Below are 13,234 nucleotides of genomic sequence, written 5' to 3' on the forward strand. Positions count from 1 at the left end.
ATGCCAAGATATAACTGTAGGAATAAGTGGTGAAAAAGGAGAGCTGAAGTTAATTACACCAGTTCTAGAAAATTAAGCAGTAGAATGCACTGTATTAGCTATAAAACATTTTCAGGTTTTTTTTTTCCTTTGAGATGAACAGATCAGACATAAAGAGCCACTAACACTTCTATTTAGGTGCTTTTATACCACCTGTTATATGAGTAAGGAAACCACTACATTAATCTTACCCTCTTACTTACAGAACCACTCTTTGATCTCAACAGAGTGTAAGTCCCTGTTACCAGATATACTGAGATTTCTTTGGACCTACAACCAGGGGATACTTTTTAGTCTGGTTTTTGGGATGTCATCTGTGCATGAATCTGTTTCTCCATCTTGAGACAGTATTTCTAGACTTTGGTTCAAAACCCAGAGAAACAGCAGTAGATGTTTCAAACACAATTAAATATTTTTTAATATTTAGTTTTAATATTTAAGTTTAAATATTTTAAGGTATGTGTCAAAACTCAGGAGAAAAACTTAAATTAATGCTTCCCTAAAGATGTGTACAACGTTCCCTTTAGCAGGAGTTGTCAGGTCATTTTCTTGTCTGGTGGGAATGTCATGGGAGACAGGAAACTGCAAATATTCTTGTGGGGCTTCAGGAAAACAAGAATGTAAAGGATTAATTCTTGGAGGAAGAAAAAAAAAAGCTACTTATTCTAGTGGTGAAATGACTTCATTCTTTTTTTATTTAGTCTTCTTCAATTACCCAAGTTAAACCTGACCATGAAGGTAGGAGTGATTGAGACCCATCACTCCCATACAATTGTTCCCAGTGTGGTAGTGCATGACACCAGTAAGGACCATGGAATGATGCATGAAGGGGAAAACAGGTATGTCAAATATATTTTTTGTTGGTTTGGTTTTTTTCTTAGTTTGATGATTTACATAGGATTATCTAAGCACATATACTTGCTATCATATAATTTTCTTCACTCTTAGTAAAAACCAAAGTTTTTAAGATTACAGTATATTGCTTATTGTAAATGTTTAGGAGATTTTTTTTTTAAAATTTCAGCAGATATCATATATAACTATGTTGTTTTGTTGTTTCCCAGGCAACAGTATCTACCTGGAGTATTTGCATGCTACAATATTAACAATAATAGTAATAAAGATGAGTAAGTATCTTTGCCATTTGATTAAATGAGAGTACTGGAATTTTGATTATAAAAGCAGAAATAAATAATTATAATAAATATCTAATTGTTTCATTAGAAACAGTTATGTCATTCAGGTAAGCCCAAAAGAGACTGCACATACATTTCACTTCATGCACATCAGTTATGATGTTGATGATCCTTATTACCAAAGTTATGGATATTGTATCTATTGATTTAAAACAAAAGTAGTTCTAGGTGAAATAACAAGCAATAAGAAAACCACTTTTTTTGAAGGCTAAGCACATAAGTACAATGTTATCCTTACTGAATTCAGATGCTTCTAATAAAGAGATGTTGAAGAAACAGGATATGCATCACATGACCCTATCATATTTTTATTTTTCTTAGAGAGGAGAAGAAAAGGAAAAAAGAAAAGAAGAGGTAAGATGAAGAGTAATATTACTATTTCCAAGAGATTTAGGTTTTTTTCTACATATGTTTTACTTGGTCCTTAACAATGGAAAATGTTAATCTATTTTTTAGCAAGCCAGAAAAGAAAAAGGATGGAGAAACACAAAAAACCAAAGAAAAAAAGGAGAAAAATAAAAGTAAAGATAAGTTGAAGAAGAAAGAAAATACAGAAGAGTAAGTATTTTTTGTTTAAGTCCAGTTATGCTATGCAATAAAATTGCTTTTGATGTAAGAACAAATTAATTCACAGATGTCCTGTAAAGATGTTTATACCTTAGTGAATGAGTGTAAAGACTGCTATTGTTCTTCCTAAAGCAGAGTTGTTTTGACTTAACTTCATATGTGGGCAACAGAAATATGCATGCGTGGAGGTGATCTGAAACCTTAATCAAGATATATCTCCTTTGGATTCTGATTATCTAATATTTCTTGTAAAACACACTGCAGCAAATCATGTGCCAGTATAAAGCAACCTCTTCCACACACAAAGGCACCTACAAGCCAGTAAACTCTTCTATGCTCTAAACGTTGTTGCTTTATAGACTGCTTGATAAATTCATAATTTTCTAGCTAAGGAAGAGAAACTCAAGATAGTGCAGTAGAAACCTGTGTTGTATGATTTCCTGTTCTTTGGTTTCTTTATGTAAACTATGCCAATGTTTTATCTTCCTCAGGGCCAGACTTTTCCCTGTGAGAAAGGCATGATTAATTTAATGATTTATATTTATCTAAAACTTAATGGTCACATAATCTTTTTTTTTTAATGATAAAATAAATTATCAGACAAGAGAATTATTTGGGTAGGAAAAAATAATTTAAAAATGGCATGTGCCAATATGGAGTAAAGTGAGACTGCCAAGCTAACTTTGGTCAGCAAAATTTAGATTCTAAATTTGTGTCACACCAAGTCGTACCAACTTCCTATCTTCCATGCACTTGAGCAAGGAAGTTTAACTTTGATAAAGACCACTTATTTGACAATAATAATTTCTGGAATGCTTAATTCCTCAAAAATGAGATGTGTATTTCAAGTCTCTCATTAAATTTCTTTTTTCCCCCCTGCTTTCCACTTAGGAAGAAGAAAGATATTTTCACCATTGATCCAGCAGGAAATATATATTACAACTGGTTGTTTTGTATCACAATGCCTGTCATGTACAACTGGACCATGATTATTGCTAGGTGATGTATTCCTTTAGTGACTACATAGAACTTCTGGAAAATCATAATATCCCTGACTAGATAAATAAATAATCATTGATTCATACATGCATTTAATTTTTGTTTTATGGTAATTTACTTTTGTTTTTTCATATTCAGAGCCTGTTTTGATGAGCTTCAGCATGATTACTTAGTGGCATGGTTTATTATTGATTATGTTTCTGATGCCATTTATGTTGCTGATATGTTTGTACGGACAAGGACAGGTAAATATACTCAAGGATTAATTATTCCTTTTTACATATTTATGCCGTTTTTTTTTAAATCAAAAGTCCAGTACTTCTCTTATCTGAATAGCCTTGATGAGGTGCAATAGTGAAAAAAAGACACTGAATTAGATTTCTGAAAGACTGCAGCCTTACTGTAAAAGTAGGAGAAATTCTGATGAAATTTTATGTATTACTCAAAGGACATATAAAGTTTGAGATATGCAGGTACAAGCTGTTCTGCCTGCAGCTGACTCAACAAGACAAAAAAACATACTGCAGCCAAGAAAGGATCAGGGGTTCTGAAAAACAAGCACCTAGATCTGGTTTTTGTATTAATGGGAGATTCAAGTATTTGCTTGATTTTCAAGACTATCGAGCAAGCAAGACATCCCATTAACTTCAGCTACAACTATTTATTTTAAAATATTAACCTATGGAGCTATTAAGTAGATACACTCAATATGTAACTGCAGTTCCTGTGTTCAGATTCTTTTCCTCATTAATCACCCTTTCTATAGCTTGTGGAGGTTTCTTTGGAGGGGAAGATGAGGGTTTTTTTCCAGATGTTCACCATAGTGGAAAAGTGGAGGAAAATATTCAGATCTAGAATTGTTTATCTTTCATAGCTGAACCATATAGCACTAAGCTGACTATTTGGAAATAAGAAATTAAATAGTAAAAAGTAAGAGAAATTATGTTCCATATGGAATTTGTACCCAAAGCATTTTTCAAAGTAGATTTGGACTGACCTTAAACTCAACATATTTGAACCTGTAGCTTCTTTTATTATTTACAATTTTATTTTAGGTTACCTGGAGCAAGGTCTTCTGGTGAAAGAAGAACATAAGCTACGAGAGAAATACAAGAAATCTTTTCAATTCAAACTAGATTTTCTGTCAATCTTACCAACTGATCTCTTATACTTTAAGTTAGGATTGAATTACCCAGAACTAAGAATAAACAGACTACTCAGAGTAGCTCGGATGTTTGAATTCTTCCAGAGAACAGAAACAAGAACAAACTACCCAAATATCTTCAGGATCTCTAACCTTGTCATGTACATTGTGATTATTATTCACTGGAATGCCTGTGTGTACTACTCCATCTCAAAAGCCATTGGATTTGGGGCTGACACGTGGGTCTACCCCAACACCTCAGATCCTGAATTTGCCCGCCTGACTAGAAAATATGTCTACAGTCTCTACTGGTCAACACTGACCCTGACTACTATTGGTGAAACTCCCCCTCCTGTAAGAGATTCTGAGTATTTCTTTGTGGTTGTTGACTTCTTGGTTGGAGTACTGATCTTTGCTACCATCGTTGGTAACGTGGGATCAATGATCTCCAACATGAATGCTGCCAGGGCGGAGTTCCAAGCAAGGATTGATGCTATCAAGCAGTATATGCACTTTCGGAATGTGAGTAAGGACATGGAAAAAAGAGTTATAAAGTGGTTTGACTACCTGTGGACAAACAAAAAGGCTGTGGATGAAAGGGAAGTCTTGAAGTATCTGCCTGATAAACTAAGAGCAGAGATTGCAATCAACGTTCACCTGGAAACGCTAAAAAAAGTTCGGATTTTTGCGGACTGTGAAGCAGGTTTGCTGGTTGAACTGGTTTTGAAACTCCAGCCCCAAGTATACAGTCCTGGAGATTATATTTGCAGAAAAGGAGATATTGGACGAGAGATGTACATTATCAAAGAAGGCAAGCTGGCAGTAGTTGCTGATGATGGAATCACCCAATTTGTGGTCCTAAGTGATGGCAGCTACTTCGGAGAAATCAGCATTCTTAACATCAAGGGTAGCAAAGCTGGCAATCGAAGAACAGCCAATATTAAAAGTATTGGATACTCAGACTTGTTTTGTCTGTCTAAAGATGATCTCATGGAGGCTTTAACAGAGTATCCAGATGCAAAGGCTATGCTGGAAGAAAAAGGCAAGCAAATCCTAATGAAAGATGGGTTGCTGGACATTGAAATTGCAAATTTAGGAAGTGATCCTAAAGATCTGGAAGAGAAGGTTGCCTACATGGAACGTGCTATGGACAGGTTGCAAACAAAGTTTGCCAGGTTGTTGGCTGAGTATGAAGGTGCACAACAGAAAGTGAAAAAAAGACTTACACAAATAGAGAAAATATTGAAGCCAGTCATGGAGGAAGAATTTGCAGAATTAGAAGAAGTAGATCCATCCACAGATAAACCTGGATTGTCAAAAGCAGAATAAAAACAATGGAAGTTGCCAATAAGACTGAGGGTTAAATTCTGACTGGGGCTGAACACATTGATTTCTAATCTTTGTAATAACTGACTATTAATTACAAAAAATTATTTGCTGAGACAATGTCACTAATCTCCTACAAGTAGCGCATATTTGGCAGTTTTGGGGCAGAAAAAGAGAAATCAAGAATGAGAATGGAAGATAACACTTTGCTCTTGCACAAACACGTGTTATTATCTGCTAATGTGTTTTGTACTCTGTAACGCTGCTCTATGGCAGATGCATGTACATTGTCATATACTGGCAAATACTGGAAGTTTTGCTGGTTGTTTTAAAACTATTTCTTTGTGTCTGCTTATGGAAAGAATGAAAGGTTTGGTTTGGTAACAATTTGAAGTCATTACCTTTATATTAAATTTGTGTATAAATGAGCACATTTTAATATATATTGATTAGCATGAAATCAATTAAGTATGCAATATTATAAAAAGAATTAGGTATATCTACTAATATTATCTACTCTCATCTACAATGTAGATGTGACTACTGAAGGCTGTAAGATTTGGAAAATACTATTACTTCATGGGTCCACCTTGGCTGATTTCTTGAAATATAAGTGGGCAGATTGAAATACACCTTTTTTCAGGATAGTACACACAAAGGCTGGAATACAGAGAGGAGAAAACTCAATTTTATGCAAGCATCAATATGAAAGATATGGACGGCTCATAATCTAGTGTTCTTTTCACAATAAGAACAAACAATATAGAAATAAAAATATGCATTAAAAATTGTTCTGTTCCATGTAATCACATGGCTGCAGAACACGGACTATCAAGTTTTGAAGATTTGTAATTAAAAATGTTTATGTCCCTAATGTAACACTTGTTTATGCTGGCAGAGTGCAAAGGAAAGACACAACGACAACAGGCCAATTTCTTCCTCCAGTGTCTTCTGTAGATGCTGTTGGGGGAAGAATATGACTAAAGAGGCTGCTTTTTCCCACTGATAGAGGATTTCTTTTTTTCATAATTACTTCTGAGATAGTAAAGTTGGTAGATTCATATGTTAGATCAATTTTCAACTGCTTTAAAATGCATTATCTCCATGTATCCTTTTTTCTTTTTCCATTTGCAAAAAAATATTTTGCTTAGTTATGGTCTCAGCTGAGTGTTTGCAGCTGGGTATTTTCAGTAGAATTTGATCATAGACACATAACATTGTCAAAGTTTGATGAAAGGGAGTGAAGCAAGGAACTGTAAAGAGAGAATGGATAATTCTCTATTTAGGGATGTTTGATTACCCTGAGCAATTGGACGGCCACTCTCAAAAAATATATATGTACATGTTACTGTCAATAATCTGTCTACACTTGCATTCTCTGCTTAATGAGATGGAGATAATATAAATTGGCTATTTTATAAAGTGCATTCCTTTCTGGCTGTTTTATATTTTGTAATGTTGCTGCTTTCCAGCATGCCAGAGATTTAGAAATAGCTCCTGATTTACTGCAAGGATGAAATTTTCTGAAGTACCTAATGCATAAGATATATATAGAACAACAAGGGTAAATATAAACACAAAATGGCTGTTCATGCCCTGTTGATCTGTGCTTTGAATGATAAATGGCTTCATTAGATGATAAGGGGAAAAGGTATGCCATCCTGTCAGTAAAGATTCTATCCCTGTACACAAGAACAAGGATTATTCTGGTATTTAGCTATATTTTGAGAGTTGGACTTTGCAATCAACATTCTTCCAGCTCAGGTCTTGAATATAATTTGCAATCTGTATGCCAGCAGCAACTTATCCTATATGGCTACTAGGCACTTAGAAGGCACTTTGTTGAAGTGCTTAAGACTTTTTATTAGATAAATGTGTGATATGAAGATTTAATTAAAAAAAGGACAGATATCTACTGTTAACTTTTTTTTTCAGTATTGATTCTTCAGTCTAAGACATGAATTGTATTCACTACCTGCCTCTTTCTTGAGAATAAAAACTCTTTGATTTAAACAATTTCAAAATAAAACAGAAAACCAGAATTTATCTCCAGTGGTTTGCTTACTATTTTCAGACTACTTATGGTTGGAAATCTTCTATAACGACTTTCATGAGAAGGTATTTGCTGAAAAAAGGCTAAATGCAAAGTTTCCTCCTGGCACACGACATAATGCAAGTGCTATGAGGAAAGGTCAATAAAATTAAAATTATTTCAACCTGCCATTATTTGTCAGAACTTGGGAGGCACACGGGTTCCTCAATACATATTTCTGTGCGCTAAAACTTTCTGGATGTGCTTCAGTCAAGTTTCTAAACAGGCTTTGTGGTCGGTTTTTAACTCTCACCCTCCAGGAGCTATGAAGTTATAGGAGTCACAGGAGCTGCGCAGAAAATGTCTGCAAGAACCGCATGCCGCAGGAGCAGCTGCCCGACATTCCCTGCGGAGAAAAGGAAGCTCAGGGGCCCTTATCGCTGGTGCAAGCACCTGAAGGGAGGCGGTAGTGTGGGGAGGGGGCGCGGTGTCTTCTCCTAAGCAATAAGAGACAGGAGGAGAGGAAATTTGCGCCAGGAGAGGTTAGATTCGTTTAGATTACTTAGATTAGTAACTAGGTTTCCCAGTTACTAGGAAAAATTTCACCCGAAACGGTTGTCAAGCACTGGAACAGGCTGCCCAGGGAAGTGCTGGAGTCACCATTCCTTGAGGTATTTAAAAGCCGTATGGATGTGGCACTTGGGGACACGGTTCAATGTTGGACGTGGCAGCGCCGGGTTAATGACGGTGATCTCACACCCTTTCCAAGCTAGGACACCCTGTGACTCGGGGACAGAGCCACAGCCCCGCCTCCGAGCCCGGCCGGCTGAGGCGGTGTCCGGCGCGGGCCCGCCCGCCACGCGGGGAGCGCCGGGAGCTGTAGTCGCGCTGCCGCGGGAGCACCGGCGGCGCCGCCGCCTCCACGGCCGGGCGGAGCGGCCAGGCCGGGCTGGGCCGGGCGGAGCGCTCCCCGGGCGGCTGTGCCGGCAGCGGGGGAGGCGGAGGGTCTGGTCCCACCGCCGTCCTTCGCTCTCTGGTGAGGGACAAATGGAGGCTCAGTGGCGTCAGGGCGGCCGGGGCCGCGGCAGGCCCGGGGACGGGCTCGCCGCTCGCTCTGGTGCGGCCGCCCGGCCCCCGGCCGCTCGGGGCCGCGGCGGTGCCCGCGCTGCGGCAGCCGGGCCCATCGGCGACGGGGCCAGCGGTGAGTGTCGCGTTTCGCCCCCTACCCGTGCTGCCGGGCCCCGGGCTGGGGAGCCGGCGGTGCCCGGAGCCCTTGCAGGTGCGAGGTCGGGGCTGTCCCCGGCGGCGCGGGGAAGGGAGGCTGGCGGGCCCCGGCCCCCCTCCCGCGCTGCTCGGCGGTGTCGAGCCGGTGTTCGCCGTGTGCCGGGTCCTGCCTGCAGGCTCCTGCCAGGGAGAGACGCGGAGGCCTCGGGCAGTGGCGAGGAGCGAGGGGCTAAGCCCTCGCCGGGGTGCACTGGGTGCACCGTCTTCCTGAAGCATTAGAGTAAAGTGTGAAGTAATGGATGAAATGTTTCTGTCTGGTTGGAAACAGCCAGGGGAGTTGCTCGGCAGAGAGAGCGTTAGGTGCGCTGGTCAGGGAAACACTTCGCTCCGGTCTGGGAAAGGTGCGGGTGCTCGCTGTACGCGGCAGCTGGGAGTGTAAGTTCGTCCTCGGCAAATACAGCAGAGAAGTGCCAAAGACGGCTCTTTTCAGTAGCAGCATAGTTTCTTAAGAAAAGCCTTAAAGCTAAACTTGATGAAACCCTGGTAAATATATTGGGTCTAATAAAAAAATCTCCTCTGCAATAGCGTGAACACACTCTTGCAGTAAAGATTTGTTGAATTTGAGGGGGATCAGTGAAAGTCATAATTTAAGAAATACCACATGCTGGAGAAATACCTGTATGGTACCTGCAAGTTATAACAGCTGTAAATTTCTTATAAACAAAACTGCGTGTTGTGTTTTGTTTTTCTCTTCCTCGTGTGTCAGTTGTGTTTGTGTGGGATGTCTGGGATTTTTTTAAGTATCCTTTTCATAAAGCCGCATTATAGTTGCTTATATTCAGATATGTTAGGTTTGATTTGTCAATAGTAATTGATAGATAATAATTCCTGCTGTGGATTTTATTATAATGCACAGTAAAGAAGTAAATACAATTTAGCTCTTCTTGTGTGGTATTGAAATGGTAGTGATGTAATACTCTTAAAAAAATAAAATCAGCAAACTCTTTAAAGAAAAGGACAAGTGAAAGTATGTAGAACTGAATGTGTGTTTACAATTAGCTATCATGATATTAATCATCATTAGTATTTTCTCTAAATAGAATTATCTTCACTGAAGAAATTTGATGAAATTAAGAAGGCTAATCAGGCTGCAGCAAAAAAGCTAGTTGAAGACCAGTTAAGCTCCTCATCTGAAGATGATGATGAAGATGCTGAAGCAAAACAGGGGAAGATTTTGGACAAAACATTTACCATTTACACCAGTCAAACTGGTAATGTTTTTTTCATTTATTGACTTTTATTTTGGTCTGAAAGCATAAGCAATGTAGTATCATTGTATAATAGAATTTTACTTTAGTTGGAAGGAAGGCACTCTATCATGTCTTACATTAAAAATGTTCTTTCCCAGCAGTGCATGCTGGATGTACTTCTTGTCTTTTCGTGCAGAAGCAATGGTATAGCTTTTAACAAGTTTGAAGTGTGGCTTTTTTAATAATACTTGACTGGCTTTATTCAGAAAAAATACTTGTGCAGTAGTTTCAACATCTACAAAATAACAGATCAAATGTTACTAATTGCTTTAAAAATCTTTTTCCATTAAAGATGGAGATGCAAGTGAACTGGAACGTACGAGACAGTACATGAATGAGGCTTTTCAGTCAGGGGCCATGACATGTCTCATCTGCATTGCTTCAGTTAAAAGGAACCAAGCTGTAAGTACTTTACAGTAATCTTTTAGGGCAAAACAAATGTTACTGTCTGAATAACTTGTATTATATTATTGAGGTTATTCTTGGGATTGATAGCTTTAAAATGGTAAAAGAACTAAATGCAAATTTGGCATCTTTGGGTTTTGAAACACTGGAAGATGTAAGTGGTTATATGTGTAGCTTGAAATCAGAATATGTCTTTTTTTTTTGTCATATGTTTGTTATTATTGTGTAAAATAGCTATTTTTAAGTTTTAGGTAGTAGCAGGTGACAAGGATAAGTGCTTGAATGCCAGTGCTTGAAATTGTGTATTCAGTAAGCTATGGAGCAGCAAAGCAAAACATGAAATACTAAAACATTAGGAGATATTATTGTTAGATTTACAGCAGGGAAACTGAGATAAACTTCACTGCCCTTAGTGCTGATCAGGTGAAAAAGAAGTGTGTGTGTCAGAGAAGTTTGTCCTATTTCATATAGGTACATTTTATGAGGGAAAGATTTCAGGACAAATATTTTTTCCTTTTTCTATTAGAGGTACATGAACCAAAAACATGTATAACTGTGATGCCTTGTAAAGGATGACCTAGAACAGAGTCTAGACAGAGTTAAGGAATAAGGTAGGTATTTATTAAAAAGCCTCAATGGACACACCTCGGGCAGTACAAGAGCCCAGCCAGGGCTACACCCAAGATGAGCCCAAAATGGTCACAAAAAAGGGACAACCGGTCACGAGGTCTCTCATTTTTATAAGTTCTGGAACATTTGCATATTGGAGTTAATTGTCCAATTACAGCTTTAGGGTATGAAGTCCCATCCTCCTTGTTTTTCTCTCTTTATTCCACTGTTGTTTGTGCTCTTGGGCCTGAGATTTGGATTGGCTGTCCTTGGGTCCCCAGCTAGAGAAGGAATTGTTTTGTCTAAGCTGCTTTGTGAAGAGAGCTCACCATCCCTTAATATGAAGCTCAGAGCTCCACACAAAGCAGTACAGTACAGAATCTGGAAAATATAAAAGCTAAAACCTGAGGCATCAACTGTGTGTTTCACATGAAGAAGAAATGAAATAATAATAATAAAAATAACTACATAATAATAATAAATAATTTCTGAAAATATTTAAATTTCTTATTATAGACATACACAGACTACAAGTACCTAATGAAACTGTAGTCAGTAACTTCTTTCTAAAAAGAAATGCAATATATTTTGTATGAATTCTTAACATATTTAATCCATATTCTTTCAGACCTCAATGAGTTTAGCTTCATATTTCTGTGACTCTTGATAGAGTTAATCTTACCTTAGCAGAAGTGAGATGATTTGGTAACTTGAAAGCCTTCTTTTATAACTCAGTGCTTTGCTAATTATCTTGAATCTGTATAATTTTGGCCAAGTCTGTTTGTTTATATAATGTCTCCTGCTTAGCTTTAGTTTTGGGAAGTTAGTTACTATAGTTATAGAAACTTAGTCATTGGCACTGTCCTCTGTAAGTTACTGGAGAAAATATCTGCATTTTCACAGTATTATTTCATAACATTGTCTAAAGTTATTAAAAAAACAGTTAAAATTTTCTTCTGCACTTTTCTTACCAAATTGTTACAGTTTTGGGTAAAGCCAAAGTCATCTTTATGGTGCCAGGTGGTTTAATAAGAGAGAGTGGCACAAAATGAGCCTTGGGAGGTGCAGATTGGGTTCTAGGAAGGCAATATGACAGTTGGAGTAGCTTCCTCACAATGGTTATGGAGTCCCCATCTCTCAGGGCCTTCCAGCTTTGCTTAGCTCTGTGTCTGAACAGAGCTAAGCTGGCAATAGTCCTTTGGGCATCAGTTTGTGCTACATGACCTCCAACACTGTTTAAATCAACATTTCTCTGATTATCTGAGTATTTTGGGCTCCGTCAGCCTTGGCAAACCTTCCCACGGGAGTTGGAAAAAAGATTACAGGTATGAATCTGTAACAGGTATGAATCTATGTATTGATCTAACAGTGGGTATAATCTATCTTTGAAAAACCATTTTGGAAGGGAAGTATTTCTTCAGATGTTACGGATTTTCATCAGTGGAAACAGAAACCTAATTTAAAGCAATTGGTGCTTGATGTCTGCTCTTTAGGTCTGGAGCTGTTGTGGATGCTTTTGTATATTTCATCTGGTGTGTATCCAAAAGTGGGCCAAGGACAGCCTCTTCCTTGTATCTTCTCCTCTGACAGATGATGATTTTGGGAAGAAAGACTATCCCTGGCCATGGTGAGCTCCTCGTGGTACATTTACAAAGTTATTTCTGTTGGGAAAACCAGGCAAACTGGTGTTCCTTTAGAAGGAATGGTACTTGTACATCATGTGCACAACAACAACGACAACAAGCTGTTCAGAAGGCTGACTTTTCTTTGCTTTTTAAAATTATGTAAGCTTTTGTTAACATGATTCAGAAAAATTTCACACTGTTACTAAAACCTTGCTGCATCAAATTTGTTTTAACCTCTGAGAAGGTAACTTATCTGTCATGTGTCTCAACTTCTGACATTTATTTCTGAATGGCTTTACATATTTTTCACTTTTAAAGTTGGCACCATGAAATAAGTTTAAAAAATATTGTCAAATAGCAAAATATTGTCAATAGCAAATATTTATTTTTTTTAGTCTCATTATAATCCAAACATTAAATTAGGTCTTGCAGTTTTCCTTGAGATGGTATAAAGAAGGAGGTAATAATGTGGCTACGTGAATACAGTTTCCTAAGCAGTTTTGTTTATGAAATAAAGTGTCAATTGTTGCCTGGCAGCATCTCTAGTTGATAATGCCTCTTCAGGCAAATGGTATTTTATTTTACGTGTAAGGACATGCTAAAACTATGCTATCACTATAGACAAATGGTTCATGGGCTGTAATATATAATATCAGGGCAAATTGATGTTTTAATTGATAAAAATGAGTGCATGGGTCTTTCAGAGTCTTTCTGTTCTTCTCTGAGGGGGTCTTTCTTGTCTGTTGTCTTTTCTCAGT

General features: G+C 37.9%; 2 protein-coding genes across 2 annotated transcripts in view; both read left to right on the forward strand.

The window, feature by feature from the left end:
* The first annotated feature begins 771 nt into the window (after nucleotides 1-771).
* Nucleotides 772-5,274, forward strand: CNGA1 (cyclic nucleotide gated channel subunit alpha 1). Its single transcript, XM_036382759.1, is given in 7 exon segments — nucleotides 772-883; nucleotides 1,100-1,170; nucleotides 1,564-1,589; nucleotides 1,692-1,793; nucleotides 2,694-2,801; nucleotides 2,940-3,046; nucleotides 3,857-5,274. Coding segments are annotated over 7 exon segments (1,944 nt in total).
* Nucleotides 5,275-8,209: 2,935 nt separating this feature from the next.
* Nucleotides 8,210-13,234, forward strand: part of NFXL1 (nuclear transcription factor, X-box binding like 1) — a 45,920-nt gene continuing 40,895 nt past the window's right edge. Inside the window, exons 1-4 of the mRNA XM_036382142.2 lie at nucleotides 8,210-8,504; nucleotides 9,628-9,798; nucleotides 10,130-10,239; nucleotides 12,345-12,478. Of these exons, the coding sequence (XP_036238035.1) occupies nucleotides 8,351-8,504; nucleotides 9,628-9,798; nucleotides 10,130-10,239; nucleotides 12,345-12,478 (569 nt within the window). The 5' untranslated portion in view covers nucleotides 8,210-8,350. The remainder of the gene's footprint in view (nucleotides 8,505-9,627; nucleotides 9,799-10,129; nucleotides 10,240-12,344; nucleotides 12,479-13,234) is intronic.

This window comes from Molothrus ater, chromosome 4 (assembly GCF_012460135.2).
Source record: "Molothrus ater isolate BHLD 08-10-18 breed brown headed cowbird chromosome 4, BPBGC_Mater_1.1, whole genome shotgun sequence".
Classification (NCBI taxonomy): Eukaryota; Metazoa; Chordata; class Aves; order Passeriformes; family Icteridae; genus Molothrus; species Molothrus ater.